The 25,201-nt window shown below is 43.7% G+C and overlaps 1 protein-coding gene and 1 pseudogene across 12 annotated transcripts in view; one reads left to right on the plus strand and one right to left on the minus strand.

Annotated features, from left to right (window-relative positions):
- Window positions 1-4,543: 4,543 nt before the first annotated feature.
- Window positions 4,544-25,201, minus strand: part of dpy19l3 (dpy-19 like C-mannosyltransferase 3) — a 52,929-nt gene continuing 32,271 nt past the window's right edge. For 11 of the 12 annotated variants that reach the window (XM_086143660.1, XM_086143665.1, XM_086143661.1 and 8 more), the window contains 5 exons: window positions 24,165-24,221; window positions 23,900-23,982; window positions 16,055-16,187; window positions 13,129-13,287; window positions 4,544-10,813 (listed from right to left, as the gene is read on the minus strand). In XM_086143660.1, coding sequence (XP_085999786.1) covers window positions 10,631-10,813; window positions 13,129-13,287; window positions 16,055-16,187; window positions 23,900-23,982; window positions 24,165-24,221 — 615 coding nt within the window. In that variant the 3' untranslated portion in view covers window positions 4,544-10,630. The remainder of the gene's footprint in view (window positions 10,814-13,128; window positions 13,288-16,054; window positions 16,188-23,899; window positions 23,983-24,164; window positions 24,222-25,201) is intronic. The other variant, XM_086143666.1, reaches the window with a different exon arrangement.
- LOC147235565 (uncharacterized) lies at window positions 4,831-7,700 on the plus strand (annotated as a pseudogene).

A 25,201-nucleotide genomic window follows, 5' to 3' on the forward strand; every position in this document is an offset into this window, starting at 1 on the left:
CACATCCTCCGTGTGTACAGGTACCTGGTGATAACCACGCACTAGGTCGACCTTGGAAAAGATGGTGGCGCCCGACAACCGCACAGAGAAATGCTGGATGTGGGGAATGGGGTAACGGTCGCCCATGGTCACGTTGTTCAACCTGCGATAGTCGCCACACGGACGCCAAGACCCGGCGGCCTTGGGCACCATGTGAAGTGGGGAGGCCCACGGACTGTTAGACCGCCTCACAATCCCCAAAGGCTCCATGGTAGCAAACTCCTCCCGAGCAGTCGCTTGTTTGGCAGCGCCCAGGTGCCTAGCCTGTGCAAAAACCGGTGGCCCCGCAGTGGGGATAAAATGCTCCACTCTGTGTGTTAATGAACTGGTGGAAAATGTGGGCGTCTTCAGCAACGGAAAATCCGCCAACAACCGATGATAAACATCCCCTGAAACCAAAAAATTGGCGTGTGCACGTGGCCCAAACCGCTCTGCTCGCAGGGATAGGTGGCAAAAGACAATGCGTCAATAAGGCGGCGGTTTGCGACGTCCACTAACAGGCCGTTGGCGCACAGAAATTCGTTGCCTATAATGGGGGTCATAATGGCGGCAATCACAAACTTCCTCTCAAAATGGCGGCCATCAAAAGCAAACTGACGACGACCATGAACCGAATGTGTCTATGGCAGACCCGTTTACAGCACTCAACAGCAGTCTGCTGCTTCTGGCCCGCATGTCCTCCCTTGTCGGTGGAATCAAGCTCTTACGCGATTCAGAGTCAACCAGGAACCTGAGCCCGGACCTTGAGTCCTTGATGAACAACAGCTGTGTGCGACCACTGCCGCCCAAAGCTGCTACTGAGCGCTGGCTCCGCCATTTCCCGGCTTCGTGAACGAGCAGGGTGGGACATACCCACCCGGCTCTACTGATCTGGAATGTGAGGGCTAAAAATTCACCCACCACAGCATCACCACTGCCACAGGTCAGTGCACTAAAATGTTGGGAAGGAAGGTCCGCCCAGTGACTGTTGCCTCTCACTGTGTAGAACACAAACTTTGGCTAGCAAGAATTCAAGATCCCTGTATCATCGGCCTGGACTTTTTGGAAAGTCCAGGCCATCTGCAGGTTGCAGCTGAACAAAAGATAAAGGAAATCTTGGAGGCTGGGATTATTAAGCCCTCAACTAGCCCTGGGGCAGTGGTTCTTGTCAGGAAAAAGGATGAATTCTGGCTTTTTTGTGTGGATTAAAACTTGCTGAACGAAGTCGCCCGCAAGGATTCCTATCCTCTGCCATGGGTGGACGACATTCTGGACTACATCGCGGGGTCTAGGTGGTTTGGCTCCTTTGCCCTCAGGAGTGTTTTTCTGGCAAGTGGCGTTAGCGTCACGGGCACGCCCCAAGACTGCATTTTCCATAGGCCAAGAACTGTGGCAGTTCAGGGTGTTGCCCTTTGGTCTTTGCAATGCACCAGTCATCTTTGACCGCCTCATGGAGAGGGTCCTGAGCGATATTCCTCTGAGTTGGTGTGTGGGCTACTTGGCTGACCTCCTGGTCCACTCTGCAGAGTGTCAGGGGGCCTTGGACAACCTTAAGGATGTTTTCCTGGCCATTTGTCGGGCCAGCCTTTGCCTAACCCAAAGAAGTGCATCGTATTCCACCAGAGACATCTTTTTTTGGGCCACGGGGTGAGTGCAGCTGGAGTAACCACTTACCAAGCAATGATAGCAGCCATGAGGAACTGGCCTGTTCCCCAAAACATTGGTGAGTTGCAGAGCTACTTGGGCCTGGTTTCTGACTACCAACGGTTTGCCCAGGATTTTGCTAACATTGCCGACCCCCTGCCCATGCAGACCCAGATGGGGAGTGCCTTGATCTTAGGCTAAGGTCTCGTGTCTGTTGGATGGCATCCATTGCAATGTTCCTGGCCTACTTATGCATCTGGACATTGTAGATAGAGCCCAGATCCGGGAGAAGATAGAGCCCAGATCCAGGAGAAGACAGCCAACAGTACCCTGTGGTGTTCTCACCACCCTGGCCAGCTCCTTTCTGTCTCGTGCCATGCAGCAACCATACCACACTGTAGCACTGAGACAGGGGATTCTTTCAATTGTTGATCTGTAGAAGTTAATGAGCAGCTGAGAGGATAGCCCAGCTCACTTCAGCTTCCTGAGGAAGAAGATTTGTTGCTGGGCTCTCTTCACGAGGTGTGAGGTGTTAGCTGTCCAGGTCAGGTCCGATGAGATGTGGATGCCTAGGATCCTGAAGTTGTCAACCCGCTCCACTGTATTCGCATTTATGTGGAGGGGAGCATGTGCCATTCTCCTGGACCTACTGTAATTCACAACAATCTTCCTGATCTTGCTTGTGTTGAGGATGAGCTTATTGTTAATGCACCACTGAGTTAGGTGCTGGTCCTCTTCTCTGTAGTGGATCTCATCGTTGTCTGATATGAGACCACGGTTGTGTCATCTGCAAACTTGATGATGATGTTGTGTTTGGGGTGAATGGCAAGACTGTCGTGTGTGAAGACGGTGAAGTTCTCCAACCTCACCACCTGAGGCTGGTTGGAGAAGAAGTTGTAGATCCACAAACACAGGGAGGCAGTCAGACCTAGGTTGCATACCTTCAGGGCCAACCTGTCTGTGAGGATGGTGTTGATGACTGAGCTGAGGTCCACAAACAGGATCCTGACACAGGTGTTGGGGCGTTGTAGGCGGGGACAGAGCCGTTTGAAGTGCTAGTGAGACAGCATCTTCTGTGGAGCAGTTCTCCCTGGAGGCAAACTGTAGGCTGTCCAGCCAGCAGGTATAGCATACTGAGTATGTTTGAAAAGGGTCCTCTTGAAGCCCTTCATGATTACTGGTGTTTGGGTGACAGGACGGTAATCATTGGGGCAGGTGACAGCTGATCTCTTCGGCACAGCCACAATTCTTGAGGAGATGAGGCAGTCAGGGACTGTGGACAGTTGCAGGGACAGATTGAAAATATCCAGAAACACCCCTGCCAGTTGTTGCCAGTTAACTGTCTGTTACCACCCCTGGGACTGGGTTTATCTGTTCTCTGGCCCTTCACTCTGGGTCGGTCACGCAAGTCTCATCAGTCTCATCAGTGTGTGAGTGTTGTCTGTCTCGGTCCATCTCTGATCCTCGACCCCCTCTGTATCTGTAGACTCAACATGTTCTAGACCTTCCAATAAAATCACAACCCTACAGCAAACCTGGAAGTAGACTCAGCCTTTTTTCCTCAACAAATCCAGTCTGTGGCCCTATAGAACCTACAGGTGATTCCTCTTGCTTTTACTCTAGCTTTACTTGCATATAGATCATCTTTTTACTACTTGAACAGAGATTAAGCAGTTTCATCTTGAATCTCCTATGGACTTTCACAAAATTAAACCAATTAAATAAGCGAGGTAAAACCATACAGCTGAAAATAATATTCAGTCATGTCTGTGGAGGTTTTCAGTCATCCAGGTCATGGAGAATTCTTGTCAAAATCTTCTTGTCTTGGCAACTGGACTTGAATTTTCTTCACTTCACTCCTCATCAAAGAGCCTTCCTCAGTTCTAATGACCTATGAGGTGGTTCTGAATATAACTGACACATTTTTTGACACCAGGAAGATACAGTATATGCTTTCATACATGTCATGCACCAGTATAACATACTACTCAGCCCCTCCAGTATTCTTCATACGGTACCACAGTTTCTCTTTTGGCACCCTGTCATATGCTTCTTCTAGATTCACAAAGGCACAATGCAGCTCCCTCTGACCTTCTCTGTAATTCTCTACCAGCATTCTTAAAGCAAAAACTGTATCTATAGGACTTTTTCTAGGCATGAAACAACAGTGATGCCCACATATGCTGACTTCTGCATTCAGACTGGTTTTCATTGTTCTGTCCCACAATGTCATTGTATGGCTAATCAACTATAATTCACTATAGTTACTGCAATTCTGTCCCCTCCTTACTTTCCAACCTGACATGCAAGTCATCATACACCCTTTGTTTGGCCTTTTTCCAACTCTACCTCTATCTTGCGTTGCATTTGCCTGTACTCCTGTCTCCTCTCTTCAGTCCCATCAGTGCCCCTTGTCATCTTCGCAAGCCAGTTTCTCTGTATATACTCCTATATTTTCTCATACCACCACCAAGTCTCCTTAACTAACTTAACTTTCCTTCTACACAGCACGTAAAGTAGTCTCCTACCAGTCACCTGTCCTTTTCATCTTTCTTGTCACCAGATTCAGGAAACAAAGCTCGATCCTGCGCTGTCCAGCTATACAACCTACCACTACTTTGCAGTTGCAGATCTCTTTCAGATTACATTGTAAGGACAAAATGGGGCTGTTGGCATCTCAATGAGAACATACTTCCAGTACATCTGGGTGATCAAGTATCCTTAGGTGACAGAATGTATCCTAGACCACATGTCAATGCGGTTTGACTTAGAATTGAACCTTGAAAGACTGTATTCTGTATGCACAGGTGTGCACAGATCATTTTTTTTGCATAGGCATCATCTCTATAATATGCAGATATTAAACACATTAAAGTGCAAGTTGGTAAGGCGCAAGTTTATGTAAAGTACCTATTTAAAACAGTGAACAGCAGCAGTTACATGGCAGGGCAGCAGTTTTATGGCAGTGCGGTTAAACCGATTATTTTTAATTAAATCAGTGGTTTGTATGTTCAAGAGAAAAATGTCAAAGAAGTGAAATACGCATTTTCAAGTATGTAAATAAATAGATATCTAATTGTACAGCTATGCCAAAAAGTGAAGTTGGATAGTGAGTGCATTTTGGAGGTACAGTGGTGCATTAGTGCAGTTATATGGCAGTTCAGTTTAATGGCAGCAGTGAGTTGTTTGTACAGTGGAAAAGACAAATGTCACATGAGTGAAATACGCATTTACAAGTAAAGATATATATTAATATATGGATATCTTAATTTACAAATATGCATAAAAAGAGAGGTGTCTGACCAGTGACTATGCTCAACAGTAATAGCATTGAATATTTCCTTTTTTACAGCAGAATTCCATTTACAGCAAGCGCAGTGCCTTCATTGCAAACCCTTTTGGATTTACAAGGAAGCTGCTGGGAGAGAGACGCAGTGGTCAGCTTTCATGTTCGAAGGAAGACTTCAACGGTCACATAAGAAATACATACAGCAATAGCATGAGAGACCAAGACCTCGGCCACTGTGAAGTCCTTGTATGCCCACCTGAACCCCTCACCCTGTTTGACATCAATGCATCCACCCTGAAGGAAGTCAGAGAGGTCATCAGAGCTTCCAGGGTGGCACCTGCACCAGGCCAAAGCAGAGTTCCCTTCAAGGTCTTCAAACAGTGCCCCCGCCTGCTGGAGCGCCTGTGGAAGATCTTTAAAGTGATCTGGATAAGAGGGAAGGTAACCCAGCAGTGGAAGTACGCATTGATTCCCAATGAGGAGAATGAGAAAGACATCGAATAGTTCTGATAAATCTCCCTTCTCAGAGTAGAGTGCAAGGCCTTCTTCAAGATCGTTTCTAACCACCTCATGAGATTTCTGCCGAAAAATGCCTACATCGACACTTCTTTGCAGAGGGGAGGAGTCGCAGGAGTCCCAGGGTGTATTGAGAACACTGGCATAGTGACCCAGCTGATTTGTGAAGCAAGAGAGACCAGGGGTGATATAGCAGTACTTTGGCTGGACTTTGCCAATGATTAGGGGTTGATTCCACATAAGATGGTGGAATTATCCCTGAGCAAATATCATGTCCCAGAAAAGGTGCACATTCTCATCCTTGACTATTACGACAATTTTAGTCTGAAGGTGTCCTCTGGGGCATCTACATCAAATTGGCACCGTCTGGAGAAAGGCATTGTCACCAGCTGCACAATCTCGGTGTCCCTGTTCGCCCTTGCCATGAATATGCTGGTGATGTCTGCAGAAGCAGAGTGCCGAGGCCCACTGTCTAGGTCTGGTACCCGACAGCCACCCATCAGAGCATTCATGGATGATCTCACGGTAACCACAACATCGGTGCCTGGATGCTGATGGCTCCTGCAAGGTCTGGATCAACTCATCACTTGGGCAAGAATGAGCTTCAAGCCCGAAAAGTCCAGGTCCCTGGTCTTGAGGAAGGGAAAGGTGACGGGTTGCTTCTGATTCAGCCTGGGTGACGCCACTATTCCATCCATGTCAGAGAGACCAGTAAAGAGCCTTGGAAAGCTCTTCACCAGCAATCCAGAGGACACTGCTGCAAGCCCAACAGCCAGCGCCTATCTCAACCAGTGGCTTTCTGCGGTTGACAACTCTGGACTGCTAGGGAAATTCATGGCCTGGATCTATCAGCACAGCATCCTGCCTCGTCTCCTGTGGCCACTGCTGATGTATGAAATCCCAGTTACGACCGTGGAGAACAGAGAGGAAGATCAACCAGTACCCGCGCAAGTGGCTAGGCCTGCCGCGTAGTCTGAACAGTATTGCTCTCTTTTGACACGGGACACGGGTAGCTCCAGCTACCTTTCAGCAGTGTCACAGGAGAGGTCAAGGTCACACGTGCCAGAGAAGTCCTGCTCTACAGAGACTCCTCTGATGGGAAAGTATTCTCAGCAGGTGTGGAGGTTCGCACAGGTAGAAAGTGGCGAGCCCAGGACACCATGGAAAGAGCCGAGGCAAAGCTGCTGCACAGTACCTTAGTGGGTACCGTGACCACAGGTCGGGCAGGGCTGGGCAGCAGCCCTAAGTCTTGCTACAGCAAGATCAAAGGAAAGAAGAGGCGCACGCTGAAATGAGGTTCGAGCAGAAGTGGAGGAGGCTTGCTCGCTTCACGAGAGTGAACGGTAAGTGCAAGCAGGGGGCCTGGACCAAGTGGGAGCAAGTCACGAGGTGCAAGATCACCTGGACTGATCTGTGGAGGGCGGAACAACATCATTTCATGTTCCTTGTACAATTGGTGTATGATGTCCTCCCAAGCCCCACTGACCTGTTCACCTGGGGCCTGAAAGATGCACCCCAGTGCCAACTCTGTCAGAGGAAGGGATCATTAGAACAGCTGTTGCTCAAAGGCCTTGGGAGATGGGAGGTACCGCAAGTGCCACGACCAGGTCCTGCCAGCAATAGCAGACATGATCTGCACCACCATCAACATCAGCAAGGGAAAACAGCCAACCAAGAGAGCGATTGCCGTTGTCTGAGCAGGGGAGAAACCTTAACCCTCCAAGAAGACACAAGGGGGCCTGCTTTCAACAGCAAGGGACTGGAAATTCTCGGGAGGCAGCTGCGTTTACCGGACAACATTGCAGCCATGACACTCCGTCCAGACATAGGGTTGATGTCAACTTCCAGCAGGCAGGTGGTGCTCCTCAAGTTAACAGTTCCCTGGGTGGACAGAATGGAGGAAGCCCAAGAGAGGAAAAGAGCGAAATACCCAGAACTTGTGGCTGAGTGCCGGAGGAATGGAGGGAATGCCCACTGCGAGTCTATTGAGGTGGGCTGCAGGGGCTTTGCAGGTAGATCCGTTCACCATGCCCTTGGACTCCTAGTAATTTGTCGACTGCAGAGGCGAAGAGCCACCAAGAACATCTTGGAAGAAAACAATGCTGTCTTGAATTTGGCTGGTAACACATGTTCCATCCCCAAAGCAGTCATGTTAAAAACAGAAGTAAACTGTCTAGCAGAGAAAAAAGTACACACTGTTCATTATATTCCTTATTGTGGTGGCCAAATATAAGAATAAGAATAAGAATAAGAATAAGAACAACTTTATTCATCCCGAAGGAAATTGTTAAATAAAGTTGTTCTAAATGTGTTCTAACAAGAGAGGAAAAAATGTCAGTGGGGAAAAAAATACAAGAAAGGCATTCAATGAATAATTCACATGTAAAATACAGTTACTTTAAAATGTCAAAAATATAAGCAAAAATTATGAAAATTACCTGAAAATTACTTCAGTTACAAGAATACAAAATGTATCTATCTTTTAAATGTCTATTTTATTTATACCAATATTTGTTGATACCCAGTATTCTGCTTACGCACTCCTGCTCTTCATGACATGCTAATGCACTTAATAAGCTTTTGTGATTTAGCTTAATGAATATTATTGTAATGTCCAATTGTAATGTAATATGTTTGTCAATGACTAATTTGTTAATGCTTGCTGATAATGTAGAGCATGAATGTAAAGCTGCACAATGTGTAGGTCCACACTGAAAGAACTCACACATAACCCAATTATGCATGAGTACAAGTCTTCTAACTCACTGCAGGAGCCAAAACAGAAAAGGAAATTGTTGCTTTGGATAAAAGCATCTGCCAAATGTAATGTAATGTATTGTAACGATATACTTTGCTCCAAAGTTTTGCAATACAGCAAATATGACACATGTGAGGTTTCTTGTCTTAAGATATCTTAATTCCACCTCTGTTTAGTTGTTCTTATTAGGGAATGTTTAGCTGTTTACATTAAGTAACTACTAGCACTAAACTCAGCTAATCAGCAAAACCCGATCTGTGAATCACCAAACAAATCATGTTACCCCATCTGCTGCTAATGAGTTGCTCTGGTTACAAACAGTTTTGTGACTCACTAATAGCTTTTGTTTGAGCTAGTCTTTGTCCCATTTCAGTGCAGCAGACAAATTCGCTACTTTTGTGTCACTTAATGCTAATATAAAATATATGCAAGTCAAACCTAAAAATAAATTGATAAAGAGATTAATACATTTTTTTTAAAAAGCAAAACCTGCCAGGGGTAAATGAGCAAGACATTAGGAGCAAAGTTTAATACACAATCTTAATTCTGAATCTAATTGCAATCTTTAGTGAACATCAGATGATGGAGTTGCCTTGGAAGTGGGTGAACATTTTCATTCAAAATTTCAACAAAATACATTTCCAATTACAAGAATTAACTTTAGGTTAAAACTTAACAAGTGTAACAGACAAATCCCCAGAACGAAAATGGTCAAAATGGCAGTGGACTCAAACTACTATCAAATAAACACAGAACAATGATTATGTACACAGTCCACAGTATCGGGGCAGCAGTGGAAAAAAAAGGATCATTGATTTTGAGTATACGGTCAACATCATGCATATGCTGTTCTATTGACAGGAAAATGTCAGCAGAGCATCCTATGGCCAAGAGTTTTCACAAATGGAAAAGAACTTAATTTTTTGGCACATGAGATAAATCCTGACAACAGGAAATTAGCTCTTTCTGATGACTGTATTTATCTGTGCGATTAAAAAACTTTACACTATGATTTAAGTCACAGAAAACAAGTTCTGTTTTGGATTCATACTCACTGTCAACATATTTCTTGAAATATCACAATCATAAAAACCTCTACAATAATATTAAAACTTTCTTCCTACCTTATTACGTTTTGCTTAATTCGCTTCTGTTCATAATTTCTTTCGTCTGTGAGCAAGATAAAGGACAATTTAATTTTGTGAAAACTACTGTTTCTCATTTTCTTTATTCACTTAAGAACTTTACCCAAGACAAATGTATTCTCGAGAGTATTCCAATCACCATCTTTTTATATTTCTACGTAATGTGATTGTATTGAAATTTTGTTGATCTTAGTCCAAATACCTGTCAAAGAAACTTTCAGTTTCAAAATCAGTATTCTTCACAGACAGCATTTTAAAATGACATAACACTGAACTGCTGCGGTTTTAAATTGAAAAGCTCTCACTGTTGTCTTACTGTTGCTTTCCTGAAATCAGTGAAAAAAAGCATATAAAATGTAAGCTGTAAATAGAAACTAGTGATGCCCTTTGCTTTTGCCCTAAAACATTTTCTTTTTGGCCAAGTTCTTGGTTATCAAAATAATCTTGGTATTTTATTAATATTTTGTCCGAAAATGTGATAGCTTATCATGATGTCGATGAATTTCAGCCCATCTGAACTGCAAATGTAGCAAAAGCTATAAAATAAACAAAGAACAAAGTTTGGCATTTTTCAAGTTTGATTTGTGACTCACCTCATGATGCCTATCCTTTAAGAGGTCTTTCACCTTTTCCACTACTTTGCCGGCCTTGAAATTTTTACATTTCTTTGAACACTTTTTTGATCTTCATAATGAACTAAATGTGATGTTTAGATGTACTAAAGAATGACCCTTTACAACGTTCAGACATCTGATAAGTGAAGTAAATCGCTTATATTTGATGAGCAGAATTCATGCTGGATCTGCCTTGGTTAAAATATTTCAATCCCCCAATCCCTCATCGAAGCCTGTGCTGAATTCACAACATTTCTCAGGGAAGATATCTAACAAGCTGGATACTTCTGTTCTGCTGTCGAATGATATGGACTACTTCAAAACAACCTGAATCATTAGAAGTTACTCTGGCTGTTCAGTCGAATAACATTCTCTTTGTTTGGTACAAAAACATACCAATGGTGTTGTACAACACAAAGCAAGACCTCCCAGGTGCCTCCATGCACTGCTAACTAAGACCTTGTTGCCTCCCGAACTTGAACAAGCCCGCTGCTCCAACACCATTGTGCTGAAATAATAATGACCAGGATCACAGCTAGGGTTGACGGATATTTTAACTCTTTCGTTCTCTTTGCAGACTCTCTCACTTCTTGCTTCAGACAAAGTTGCTCTTGCCGTCCTGCATCTTCCCATTTCCTTTGGGCTTCTATGAGCTCTTGGCGGTTTTCTTGCGTTTCTTCTTAAGACGATAAACATGGAAGGTCTTGTTGTGAAATGTCCTGGTGAAGAGGTTGCTGTAGGCTGCCATGTCTGTCTTAACCGCCTCACAGAATCTAGGGTGAGAGGATGCGACAAGGTCTGGATCGTTGTCCCCTGGGCCATCCATGAGCTGAGAAGACACAGTGGGAATGCCCTTATATATAATAAAGTTGTTCTCATCTCATCCTTATCTTATAAACAGAATAAAAACATCGGTGTGAGTTCCTTTTACATTTATCCCAGCATCACTGTAGTAGGTAATACACAGACATGTAGCCGGGGAAAATATATTAACAGCAGAAAGTGGCAGAAAGTAGACCCTTACTGAGATTGTTAATTAAAGGCCATTTCTACTCCATAAGAAGCAAGAAATTTGTTTTTGCTGCCGAAACAATGAGAATGATTTAAGTTCTTTCTGGCCATGACATATTGTACTTTAGAGTATATTATATTATACTACTGCTTTCCAAGAAGTACTAGCCATTTGAATGTCTTTCTTCTTCTTTCGGCTTTTCCCTTCGGGGGTCGCCAGGACTACACCCCAACAATAAATAAGTAACCTTTTTGCGAATTCACCTCACATAAATCAAAGCCAGGCAAGTGTCATTCACTTCACAGCAACAGGAGCCAACTCGCAAGGGACGTCTCACTACACACCAAGCAGGGGCCTATTCACAACGGCTATTCACTACTCAGCAAGCAGGAGCCACACTCCTATACACCACAGCACACATGAGGGGTGCAAATACCCAGTCTCCTTCCTCCTGCACGTTCCCCAGCCGCACTATACACCAAAATAAATATAGAAATAAGAGGACAGAGAAATCTTCTTATCCTTTCAGCTTTTCCCTTCAGGGGTCGCCACAGTGAATCAACGTTCTCCATCTAACCCTAGTCTCTGTATCCTTCCCTCTCCAACTGCCTTCATAGCTTCTCAAACTACATCCATAAATTTTGTCTTTGGTCTTCCTTAACACCTCCTACCTGGCAGCTCCAATTCCAGTATCTGTCTAACAATATATTCACTATCCTTCCTCTGTATATGACAGAGCCATGTCAGTCTAGCTTATCTGAGCTTCTCTCAAAAACATCTAACATGATACTCCAGGATAGACTCATTCCTGATCCTATCCATCCTAGTCACTCCCAAAGAGAACCTCAACATCTTCATCTCTGCAACCTCTAGTCCTGGCTCCTGTCTTTTCGTCATTGTAACTGTTTCTAGGCCATACAGCATCAGTGGTCTCAACACTGTCTTGTACACCTTTCCTTTTATTCTGGCCGATAGTCTTCTATCACAGAGTACCCCTGACACTTTTCTCTACCCATTCCAACCTGCTTGGACCTGTCTCTTCACCTCTTTTCCACACTCTCCGTTGCTCTGGACTGTTGACCCTAAGTGCCTGAAAACCTCCAACTTCTTGATCTCCGCTCCCTGTGGCCTCACCGTTCCACCCGAGTTCCTCTCATTCACACACATACATTCTGTCTTGCTGTGACTAACTTTCATTTGGGCCAGTGCTGCCACCCTGAGGCTGCATTATTTGGATGTCTTTATGTGCCTTAATAAGCATACTTCATCCTTTCACACTTTCACCCTCAAAACAGTCCATCACTGTAGAAGGATGAATGATAACACTTCTGCTTTTCAATATGAACCACGCCCACTTCAACATTACAGTCTAATCACAAAATTGCTCTCTGACACAACTCATGAAAATGTTGTACCCAGAAGATCTGTGAAGAAGAATAAGCTGCAAGAACTTCCAAACCAGGGCTGTGAGAACAAAATCCAGCTATTTTGTTTTTTGTGGTTCTGGGAACGGACAATACTTCTTGCAGAGTATGTTAAGGCCATAACTGCTGCTTTAGAGTTAAGGATTCTATGCTTAGCTAATTTTCTACTTGCAAATTAAACAAAAAAACAATACTTAAAATTAAATGTTTCAGTTTTTGGGAAATGAAAAAAAAAAAACATAGGAGAAAGGAGAACACAAGAAAAAGAATAAAAGGAGGACAAATTCGCGTAAGGAAACAAAATAACAGAGGGCAAAGAGAATGAATTGAAGGAAAACATAAGGTAAGAATGAAACCGGGAGTACAAAAGACATTAAGAATGCCAGTGAAAGTAACAAATTCTGTTAAAAACTTGGTAAAAGAGAAAACCATCTAATAGAGGATGAGTAAATTAAGGAAACGAGTGACAAAAACAAGGTAGGAATTTAATGAAGCAATGGGGAGAAACTGATAAAAATACATAAATACTGCTATAAATGTACTACAACTAAGAAGCATAGCAAGTGTTTCATCCCTCCCCTGCAATGATAATCTCGGTTGGTTTGCCAATCCAGACATCTATCATGTTGGCTGACCATGTCAGGTACAGAGGGTCACACAAAGAGGGATGGAAGAAAAGACAATCCAGACAACAGTGAGTCAACCCACATGCCCATTGGCCAAGTCCAGCAGGTCACGCAGTCGGCAGCCTCGCTTGTGCCGGCGCTCATAGCAGATGCTGTTCTCCAGAACCACATAGTCAGCACCGACAGCCGTCAGGATGTCACAAACTTCCTCTGGGGAGCGGCGAGCGTAAACCTGGTATACCTGCATGTGCACACACAAACACACACACAGAGGAGGGTTTGTTCAAGACTGAGCTTCAGTACATTTGATCAAACAGGTTCCTCTCCTTTGTTTGCCTTACATACTCTTATTTTTACTCCGTCAAGTCCCGAGATGCTGTACTTTTCCTCCCCATAACAACAACCCCATTAATGCAACAGCCCCATTCAACCTAGTGTCTCAAAACAACTCTCCCATTAACATAAGCCGTTGCAACACTGATTGTGTCAGGAAAATATTCAGATGACAGCTGACAGTGATCACAAGTAAAAGTATCTGTATTTTAACATGCTGAATTTCATCAACGAGAATATTTCCAATATATGCAGGTAGATCAAAATATAACTTATCTCAATATAACTACCTTCTGAGCATGTCTTTGTATGTCTCAGTACAGTACTTTTGTCAACTTACACAGAAACCTCAATACATCTGGCGCACTCATACAGTTGGTAGGGCACTCCACTATGTCCCAGGGCTGACGATGTCCTCGCCTGCATTATTTCCTGAATCTCCCTCCACCTTGGTTGGCTATCATCACACTGACTATCTATTTCACTAATAGGTGGAATATTTGGGGGAGTGCCATTTCTCTTAGCCTTTTCCTATCTTTGTGCAGCTCCTCCAAATACTCCACAAGCTTCTGCACCATAAGAGTACCATACTTCTCCTTTGTAAACAACTCCACAAACCTAAATGGGTCCTTATAAAATGCTGTTCTAGCTCGCTCTTTGCTTTTCTTATTTTCATTAATATTCTCTGCTCTTCTTAGCACCACCAATCATTCCTTCACGTCCCCCAGCAAACAAGCAGTTCCTTCCTCTTCATCCTCTGAGGCTTTACTCTCTGCCTTGGTGCTGGGATCTGCCTCAGCATCAGGGGTGTTGATGTCCTGTGAGCTATGGGTTACTTCCTGCCGCTGGATTTCACTTGACTAAATTAATATACTATTGATATTGATATTCATCAATGCCAAGCCCCTGTGTTCCCAACAGCAAGCACCTCTTCTTCCCTTGATGGATTCTTCCACCACCTTCTTTCACCGATGTTTCATGAAGGTCGGCCCAAAACACCCCAAGAAAGCTTTACAGTAAAATCCAGTGTCCGAGAAACATGCCCTCCATGCCACGTATAGGATCTACAAGAAAACAATCCCACCTTAACTAATTCCCCAGATACCATGCTTCCCCCTTAACCACAACCACTCATTTGCTCGTTCTACTGCCAGAGACATGTTGCTGACTGCAAATTTCAAGCTCTAACCATGAATGTCCGACTGAAACTTTTCCACAAAACCACAACCGCCCAACTCTACAGGCCCCAACTGAGCCCTCCAACTTTGTCACTCTACATCTGCTGCCAAGGCTACTGCTGCTGAGGCAGCATGGGACTCCATGCCATTTCCCAATAGATGAATTAATCATTCTGTCTCGCTTTTCTACCTTTGACAGGGACACCTCATACATGGTCAATGGCCTCATTAACCGAGGCAATGACCCAAACAGCAAACACCACAACTTTCCTGGGAGCCCTGACCCATCTATGCTGGAAATGCCAAGGAAAATTTCCGGCCTCTACTCCCAAAATTGTCCATTATCAATAAGACTTGCATCAAACCATTATAAGTACCACTGCACCACATAGTTCATAACAAGTTTGTTTTCAGTTCTAACGAACCTATCTACAACCTTCCCTTTTCTGATTGAAATACTCCTAGACTTACTTTGCTTAATTTTTATCCTGGCCCACCGCAGGTTACCAATTAACTTCTTCAACACCTTCTAGTACATGGTGCGGTTGACATAATAATTGTCATGTCATACAACTTGACCCGATTAGGAGCCTAGATGTATGACATTGAATCATTACGTAATGCTTTTCTTCTTTGTCTTTCTGTAATTCATTTACTTTTCTTTTTAGAGTAAATATATTAGCAATCTGTTCAATTGGACACCACTCGGTGGTGTCCAGTGCCATCTTCTACGCTGTTGTGTGCTGGGGCAGCAGGCTCAAGACAGCTGACACCAACAGACTCAACAAGCTCATCAGGAGAGCTGGGTCTGTCCTGGGAGTAAAGCTGGAGTCTGTTGTGCAGGTTTCAGAGAGGAGGATGATGAGGAAGCTCCACAGCATCATGGACAACATTCATCACCCCCTGCATGCCACGTTGATGTCCTGTCGGAGCTCTTTCAGTCGTAGACTGATACCACCAAAGAGCTCCACTGAACGACACAAGAGGTCTTTCCTACCTGCGGCTATCAGACTTTTTAATTCCTCTTCCCTCAGCCACAGGGAATCTTCAATCTTTGTAGTTACTGCTAACAGTTAAGACAATTCATAGTTCATTATATTTCTTATTCTTCCTCCTTTCTACTATTATCTATTACTGTTATGTTTTTTACTTGAAACTCTGGCACAACAATTTCCTTCGGGATTAATAAAGTTGTTCTCATCTCATCTCATCTCATCTCAATTGAAAACACATGATTTTTTATACAGATGATGCGGTTACACACTACTTTGTCATCTATCTTTGGAACCGCACATCTTTTACCATTTAGCATTAAAATCAAATAATTAAATACTAATAATCAAAGAATTAAACTGGGATGTACCTGCAAATGGATTTGGGTTTTGAGTTAAAAGTAATTTCTTTACATGGGTGGCTGGTTTACTCATGTTCACAGACTTTTGACATCATCATCTACACCCTGAGCCTCTGTTCATGTTAGAGTGATGCCTGTAGTACCTGTCTAGTTCTCTCACGCAGGTCTTTATCCTCATAATGGGGGTGGTTGGTGAGAACTCTCCCTGTGCACAGCTTGATGCTAGCCAGCAGCTGCATGCTGCCTGCAAACACTGCCTGCTTGGGGGTCTTTGTGCTGCAGTGGAAACAGAGAAGAAACAAAGAACATGTCATTCAGAGAGGCTACAGTTTATCTCATGGCTTCAACTGAAAGAGAAATATAAATGTCTTTTTTTTTTATGGTGCTGGGAGACGGCAGCCAGTTGCACCACCTTCAACTCTTTATTTAATTATCTATTTATTTTTCTTTTGTGTGTGGAATTACATATTGTTCTACTTGGACACTGTGTTGCATGGCGCAGCGTTCTCTTTGTAATATGGGCGAAAAATAGTAACCTACCCTTGGGAAGAACTACTCTGTCTCAATAAATGAGCCCGATTCTTTGCTGTTTGTATTCCAGAGGAGATATGGAGGAGCCTCTGTCGGGGAGGCAAGCTGGCACAACAGTGAGAGAATGGACTGAGAGAGACAGGAGATTTAAGCCCTTCCTGCCCTCAGTCATCATATTGAATGTGAGGTCGCTCACCAACAAAACAGACAAACTGCCAGCCCTCGTCGACAACCAGCATGTCAACAGGGAGTGCAGCATCATGTGTTTCACAAAGACCCGGCTGCATGCGCATACACCGGACAGTGCCATCAATCTAATGGGCTTAACACTGATCTGCGCGGACCTGGGGAGGCAGAGAGGCAAGAAGAGTGGAGGGGGGCTTGCTGTCTATGGTAGCCAGCCTTGCATCACAGTTTGTATCTTTTTTTTTTTTTTAAATAGATAACTTTACTGTTGTTGTCTATGTCCTTCAATAATGTCTCGATTTTAGTGTTATTGTTCAATGTCCTTTGATACCTGTCCTCTGCCCTGTGCTGCTGCGACACCCGAATTTCCCCTATGGAGATCAATAAATTATTATCTTATCTTACCTTATCTTAAACATCAAAGGAATTTGCAGCAGAGAGTTTCAAGGGGGTTTCTCATCATTGCAGGTGCATCCGGCCAAATACAAAATCTTATTGAGTTTTAGTTCTTTTGCACCTTTTGCAACTTCATCAACATATGCCTGGTGTAATCACTGGGCTGTAAATGAGTGTCTAAAAGTTCCATTCAGGCATTTTGTACAGTCCTGTTGTCATGACTCCCAAGGCCAGAGGCATGAACTATCCTCCGCACCTGATAACCACGCCGCACCTGGGAGCAATCCCAGTGATTAAACGGAAGCACATAAAGCGCACCCGGATGTTCAGTCGTCGCCTGGTCTCGGTTGTAAGAGCCTGAATAAACAACCCAGCAATCCTACGCCACTGTGTCTGTCCTCCTGGGGAGCCTAATGTAACACCTGTGATGTGTCCCAGCAGGAGAAACGCAAACACACAAACACATTATAAAACATCGAAAGCTTTTCTGCAGACAAGTGAAACTACAAAAGGCATGCAAAAAAAAAAGGTTGAGCTTGGCCTGGCCTGACGTGTTAACAAAATGGATGACAGCTCACACACTATATACTTGTGTACCTGTATGTCCGACTTACAAAACTGCCTTTATCTCAAAAGGGGCCCGAAAAGGCCCCAGACAATGCCATGTCAGTGGCCATGTTTACCAAGGAGGTCAGTCCTAACCTTAACTTGTTCCCTCAGATGACTTTAACATAGATGATTGCATCTGCACTGTCAGAAGGCCAAGAACCAGCTACAGCAGATAAGATTGGGTTGGGGGACAATATATGAGGACTCTAAAATGATTATTGGCTGAAAAGAATTTTAGTTTTAACTCCTTGTAATCATATATTATTTACAAAAATTGATACTAATTTAAGTTTTGCTGCACTCTATAAATGAAAGATATCTTCATTTTTTCCTTCTCAATTTTTGTGATTATAGTAGAGAACTCAGTGATAGCAAATCCTTATTTCATTTAAAACAAGGGGACAGAGTCAACTATTGCTGTTTTTATTAATTGAGCATTTTACCTAAAGGGTAGTTCTTGTAGACTTTTGCAAGTTGATTTTGCCTAACAGCATGAAGGATCCCGGTTCAATTTCCACAGGGAGACTTTCTTGTATGGAGTATCTAAATTCTCCCTGTGTCCGCATTGGTTTCCTCCAGGTTCTCCAGTTTCCCTCCCACATTCCACATGCAGAAAACATGCAGAAGGTTAAGTAGGAAAGTGTGGGAATGAGAGAATAATTAGTTAATTACTCTCTATATGTGAGACTAGTGACTAGTCAAGATTGTACCTCACCTCTTTCCAAATAGCAACTGCTCCAGCATACCTGTAACCCTAAGTGCAGCATAAGTTGTCGATAATAATAATAATAATGATAACAATAATAATATTACAAATACAATATTTGTTTTCAAAAGGTTGATAGAGAACCTTTGTAGATCTAAAAGAAAGCATTTGACAAGGGGCTATGAGGTGCTATTGTTAAATCAAAATCTTTCTGTGCAAATATCTCATTTCACAATGTGGATACCTCCCGCTTCTACCTCTAATATACCGTATTTTCACATCCATAAGGCGCACCGTACTAAAAGGTGCAGTCTCAGTTATGTATGGCATTACTGTATTTAACACACACATAAGGCAGACCTGACTATAGGGCCCAGGTTTTATATACAATCCACGCCCACACTTCCCCCTTTAACGTTCTCATGGTGTCCTCTACTACGTCCGCTTTACAACAACAGCACACACAAGCATTCAAGTTTGCATATTTAAAAATAGAGCGGGAGCAAAACTGAGTTTGGTATTCACATTTTTTTTATCGGTAACCATCATCAATCGAACCCATGAAAGTCCTCATCCTCTGTTTCTGATTTGGAAAGCTGCGCTAAATCGCCATCAAACATGCCAGGTTCACTTTCCTCACTGTCAGTCACTTTCCGTGACGCGCAGCTCCTCAGAAATGATGCCTGCTTCTGCGAAAGCTCGAACAGTGCCAGCGGAAACGTTAGCCCAAGCATTTAAAATCCATTCACAAATTGGGGCGTAACTCGCCCGGTACTGCCTTCCACTCTTAGTGAAACCATGGTCTCCAAGAAGACTTTTTGTACCCCGTTGTGTGTATCACTACCGCGCTGGTCCCCTTCTTCTCCACACTGTGACTCACCGGGATGTCGAAAGTGAGCAGCATCTTGTCCGTGTTGGTGATGTGGCTGAGCTGGATGTGTTCATCGGCGATGTTTTCAGGGTTGTTAAAACAACGATCTTCTGCATAACGCACATACCCGTTCTTTTATATACAATCAACGCCCGCACTTCCCCCTATAACGTTCTCACAGTGTTCGCTACTACGCACACAGGGCACACTGCACTATAGGGCGCGCTGCACATTTTGAAGAAAATCAAAGACTTTTATGTGCGCCTTATAGTCGTGAAAATACGGTATGTAATTTTTTTTTTTTCTCTCTAGTGGATGCAGCTTATAGATTACTCCATAGTCCAGGAAACACAGTACTTAACATCCTCCACCTCCCTTATATTCACTCACTGGGAGCCCATGATTCCACTTGTGCCTCTTCTTCACACACATAGTCTGTCATGCTGTGGCAAACCTTCATTCCTCTCCTGCTAAGGGCATACCTCCATCTCGAGATTTTCCTTCACCTGCTGCTGCTTCATTGTATGGCTCATGAATTTTATTCCCCTATAGTTACAGCAATTCTGGAAACGCAGCCTCAGGGTGGCACGGGCCGGTGTCTCCCTGAGCCTGCCTTTGGGGGGCACCACCCGGTGTCTCCCTGAGTTGGCCCCAAGCCCAGATAAATGCAGAGAGTTGTGTCAGGAAGAGCATCCGGCGTAAAACTATTGCCAAAACCAACCATGCGAATCAAACATAATAACCAGATCATACTGGATTGGTCGGGGCCCGGGTTAACAATGTCCGCCATTGATACGGATGACCTAGAGGGAACCAATGGAAACTGGGCTACTGTCGCTCAAAGAAGGAGATGAGGAAGGCATGTTTGGAAGCAGAGATAGAAGAGGCAAGGCAAGAGTCTGGGACTGAGAGTAGGGTTTGAATATTGGGACTATGACAGGAAAAGGAGTTGGTCGACATGATTCAGAGGAGGATAATGGATATACTGTGTGTCCAGGAGACCAGGAAGAAAGGTAATACGGCTAGAAGCTTAGGGCCAGGCTTTTAGTTATACTATAATGGCACTGAAAAAAAAAGAAATGGAGTAGGAGTTATCTTGAAGGAGGAGTTTGTTAGGAATGGGTGTGAAACTGAAAATTGATGTTGTGATGCTCAATGTGGTTCGTGGCTATGCCCCGCAGGTGGGATGTGAGTTTGAGGACAGGGTGGAGTTCTGGAATGAGCTAGATGAGGTGATGCAGAATATCAGCAGATGAGAGTTGTAATTGGTAAAGACTTCAATGGACATGGTGGTGCAGGCAATAGAGGGGATGAAGAAGTAATGGGCAGATTTGGTATACAGGATAGGAAGGCAGAGGGACAGATGGTAGTTGATTTTGCAAAAAGGATGGAAATGGCTGTAGTGAATACTTTTTTCGGGAAAAGACAGGAACATGGGGTGGCTAATAAGAACAGAGATAGGAGCATGCAGGTAGACTACATCTTGTATGGATAACTGGACAGAGATCAGTGACTATAAAGTAGATGTAGGTGAGAGCATAGCTATACAGCATAGGATGGTGGTTTGTAGTATGACTATGGTGACAACGGAGATCAAGAGGACAAAGGCAGAGCAGAGGACAAAAAGGTGGAAGCTGAAAAGGGAGGTGTGTTGTATGGTTTTCAGGGAAAAGTTGAGAAAGGCTCTGGTTGGTCAGACAGAGCTTAATTTGACACACCAACAAAATACAACTAGAACTTGAACATCGGGGATCATCTAAATATACCTGGCTTAACCACGCGCCCCGACCGTTAGTCCCGTGGGGTGAGAGACCACGCCCCTTCGTTGCCGCCACACCATCCCTTTATAATTACTTCAGGCCTACTCATCACAGTGATGACAGAGTAAGGATTGAGGTAATTGATTGTGAAGCTGAAGTTGGAGGGCCCCTGCGTATGCGGGAGTGGGGGTAAGCTGACCCTAATTGTCAGTTTGTTGCCATGGGGAACATTGGTACATTGGTACAATGTCTACTAATTGTTTTTGATCCACACAAGAACAACTCCTATTAAGACAGATGATCTCTTGTCATCAAAACCTTCAATTCTATACTTAAAAAAAGCTTCAGCTTTGGAATGAATGAATAGAAATCCTTTGGATTTTAACCACACTTCAATGTGATTAAAATGCAAAATTACAGCTGAGATTCTGCACTTTAAGTCCATATTGATCATATAATTGTGTCCTGAATATGTTTTTGTAAACAGCTAAAATAACAAAACTTGTGTCACTGAACAATTTTTTCTGGGCCTAACTGTATATTAGAATTTAGGTCAAGGGTATTGATTTTTTTAACTACACTGTACAGATCATTAAAATACTGCTAATGAATAACACATAAATTTGCAAGTTGTATGTTACTGTGTTGCCCCCCTTCTTGGATCCACAGGTTGGATCCCAACCTTGCCTGGCTACCAGTGAACATCTCATGGTGCATTACACTTAGAAAAATAAATTACCTTCCAACCAAATCATTTCCCTTTGTGAAATAGCCCCATGTGCTCTTGGCTAAAATGGCCAGTTTCACAGACTTCATTGCAATGATTTTTTTTTCTACTTGTGGTTTGCATGTGCAGCATGAAATGCAACCAAGTCTACCTTTTACTATAATTTCTTCCTGCTGTTAGAGCTTTAGTGGTTGAAGTCACCCCAACGCCCTCACGGGTAGTGCGTCTTGATCACAGACCCACAAAAAAGATTTGACATTCTGTGACAGTCACCAACAGTAATCACAAGCCTATGAACTGCACCACTTCTGCTTTATGAAGGTTTTCTCATGTTTATTGACAAGTGCTGGGGGAAATATGCTGTATGACTTTAGGAGTCTAAGCAAATATCTGGTACTGTTTGCTGCTTTGCTGGTGACATTCATGGAGTGAGATGTTCACACTAGGGCAGCACAGTGGCGCAGTGGTTAGCGCTTTGGCCTCACAGCATGAACGACCCTGGTCCAATTCCGACGGTGGAGTTTTGCATGCTCTCCTTGTGTCTGCGTAGGTTTCCTCTCATCTCCCCCTCCCTGAATCCTGTTGAATCAATAAACCCCCAAGAATTCTTCTTCTTCTTCTTTCGGCCCCGTCAGGGGTCGCCACAGCGAGTCAACTTTCTCCATCTAACCCTATTCTCTGTATCCTCCTCTCTCACACCAACTACCTTCATATCCTCTCTCACCACGTCAATAAATCTTCTCTTTGGTCTTCCTCGAGACCTCTTGCCTGGCAGCTCCAATTCCAGCATCCGTCTGCCAATATATTCTCTATCCCTCCTCTATACATGACCGAACCATCTCAGTCTGGCTTCTCTGGCCTTCTCTCCAAAACGTCTAACATGTGCTGTTCCTCTGATAGACTCATTCCTGATCCTATCCATCCTGGTCACTCCCAAAGAGAACCTCAACATCCTCATCTCTGCAACCTCTAGTTCTGCCTGCTGTATTTTCATCATTGTAACAGTTTTTAGTCCATACATCATCGCTGGTCTCAACACTGTCTTGTACACCTTTCCTTTTATTCTGGCCGATAGTCTTCTATCACATAGTACCCCTGACACTTTTCTCTACCCATTCCAACCTGCTTGAACCCCTCTCTTCACCTCTTTTCCACACTCTCCGTTGCTCTGGACTGTTGACCCTAAGTGCCTGAAATCCTCCAGCTTCTTGATCTCCACTCCCTGTATCCTCACCGTTCCACCCGAGTTCCTCTCATTCACACACACATATATTCTGTCTTGCTGCGACTAACTTTCATTCCTCTCCTTTCCAGAGCATACCTCCACCTCTCTAGATTTTCCTCTACCTGTTGTCTGCTCTCACTAGAGATCACAATGTCATCCGCAAACATCATGGTCCATGGGGACTCCTGTGTAACCTCATCTGTCAGCCTATCCATCACCATACGAACAAGAAGGGGCTCAGAACTGTCCCACCTCCACCTTGTACTTCTAAACCCCCAAGAATTAAAAAGAACAAAATAAAAAAAAAAACTTTCAAATTCCTCTCACCTCCAACTAGAAGGACTAGTTCACAAACCAATCTAATGGCTCATATCTGCTTTTTACCCAAAACACACACCTCGCAGGGAGGTCAGGGATCATTTCCCAATCTTAACTATAAATAGTTGCAGAAATGCGGGTGATACTGATTACTAGCATCAAGCAACAATCTACAGGGATGTTGAGCAAGGATGGCACAAAATCCTTTGCTGTCATGTCTGCACTGTTACATGATGACAATGACAGCTCAGCACTGATGACAAAAAAAAGACAGATGCCCAGATTTGCAAACATAAAAAAACACATACCAGCCGTGGCTTCCAAATCAAAGCTCTATCTCAGATCCATAAGGGCAACTTCTCTTGATATGAGGCCTGGCCTTAGAGACCCTGAGGTGGGCTCCAGCTGTGCCAAAAGCTGGGGCAACAGGTCCTTTTCAGCTCCCCTGTATCTGATTCAAAGAATGACCCTTTGGGGCTCAAGTAAGTGGGCTATTCGCCACCACAAACAAACCAGACACACACATAAACACATGCACAAGCCGGCAAGTGCATGGAGAATAGTCAAGGACATCAGGCAAAGGAAAGCTTCAACTTACACAAACAAGATAACCAGATTTTCTGATATGTACAAAAGTGTGTGTGTGTGTGCTTGTGTACCTAATCCAGGTCATGAGCTCCACAGTGTCTGGATCATAAAACTCCCTCAGCTCTGATATCTCCTCCATGATCTTGGGCCATAACTGGTGGGGCAAGAGAAAAAAACCCTAATTACTAATAAAATTAGTGCAATTGCTTCACCTTCCCTTTTAAGATTGAATGCCTTTCTTCATCATCTTTAATTTCTGCTTTTTTCATACCACTGTTCATAAAATGTACTGATATAAAATGCACATGAACATAAACCTACAAGGAAAGGACGTACCTTGTAATACAGATAGCAAATTATTGCCAGTGGAACTGCATACCTGACAAGCCTCAACTGTGGGGGAAACAAGAAAGGGCCTCATTAAGGAATAAAATCATAACAGAGGGGGGCAAGTGTCAGAGGGGAAACTTACACCAGCTCATGCTTATCTAATCAAGACCACATGGACATCTAGTGGCCGCAGTTGGAAGTCCAAGAAGACGGAGCCACGTGCCAGTTGGCTAATTGTCAGACTTGATTGAAGGAAAAAAGTGGCAGCTTCCCACTTGGTGTTTTTCACACCAGCAATATGCACTAACTTAATTCACTGAAATCTGGGCACATTGTTTTTGACTACATTGTTCAATAGGATCTAAGAGAATAGGGGGATACAGGAGGATACACAGAGAAGTGTGCTTAAGCTGATTTAATTGGATTTAAAGGAAAATGCTATTATCATTTTTTGTCAAATGATGATTTAATTTTGGCTGTTTTAACATGTCTATTTCATATTTTCATTCAATTCATTCTTTATATTCTTTACCTTTCAGCTGCTGCTTTCAGGGGTCCCCACAGCAAATCATCATCCTCCATTTAAGCCTAGTCTCTATATGTCTCTCACAACAACTAACCTCATAGTGTTATTGATTACATTGATAAATCATCTCTTTGGTCTTCCTCTAGGCCTACTGCCTGGCAGTTTCAACCTTACCGTCCTTCTATCACTATTCCTCTTAAGTATATGGCCAAAGCATCTCAGTCTGACCTTTCTGACATTATCTCCAAAGCATCTAACATATGCTGTCCCTCTGATGGACATATTCCTGATCCTAGCCATCCTTGCAACTCCCAAGCAGAACCTCACCGCCTTTATCTCTGCTACCTCCAGCCCTTCTTCCTGTCTTTTCCTAGATGACACTGTCTCTGAACCATATAGCAACCATATTGCACCCTGCTCTCACTCCAAATTACAATGACATCTGCAAACACCAGTCCACGGAGATCCCTGTCTAATGTAATTTGTCAGCCCGTTCAGTCATCCCTGCAAACAAGGA

The sequence above is a fragment of the Fistularia commersonii genome, chromosome 3 (genome assembly GCF_037954325.1).
Source record: "Fistularia commersonii isolate RoL2024-O1a breed Wild chromosome 3, RoL_Fcom_v1.0, whole genome shotgun sequence".
Lineage (NCBI taxonomy): Eukaryota > Metazoa > Chordata > Actinopteri > Syngnathiformes > Fistulariidae > Fistularia > Fistularia commersonii.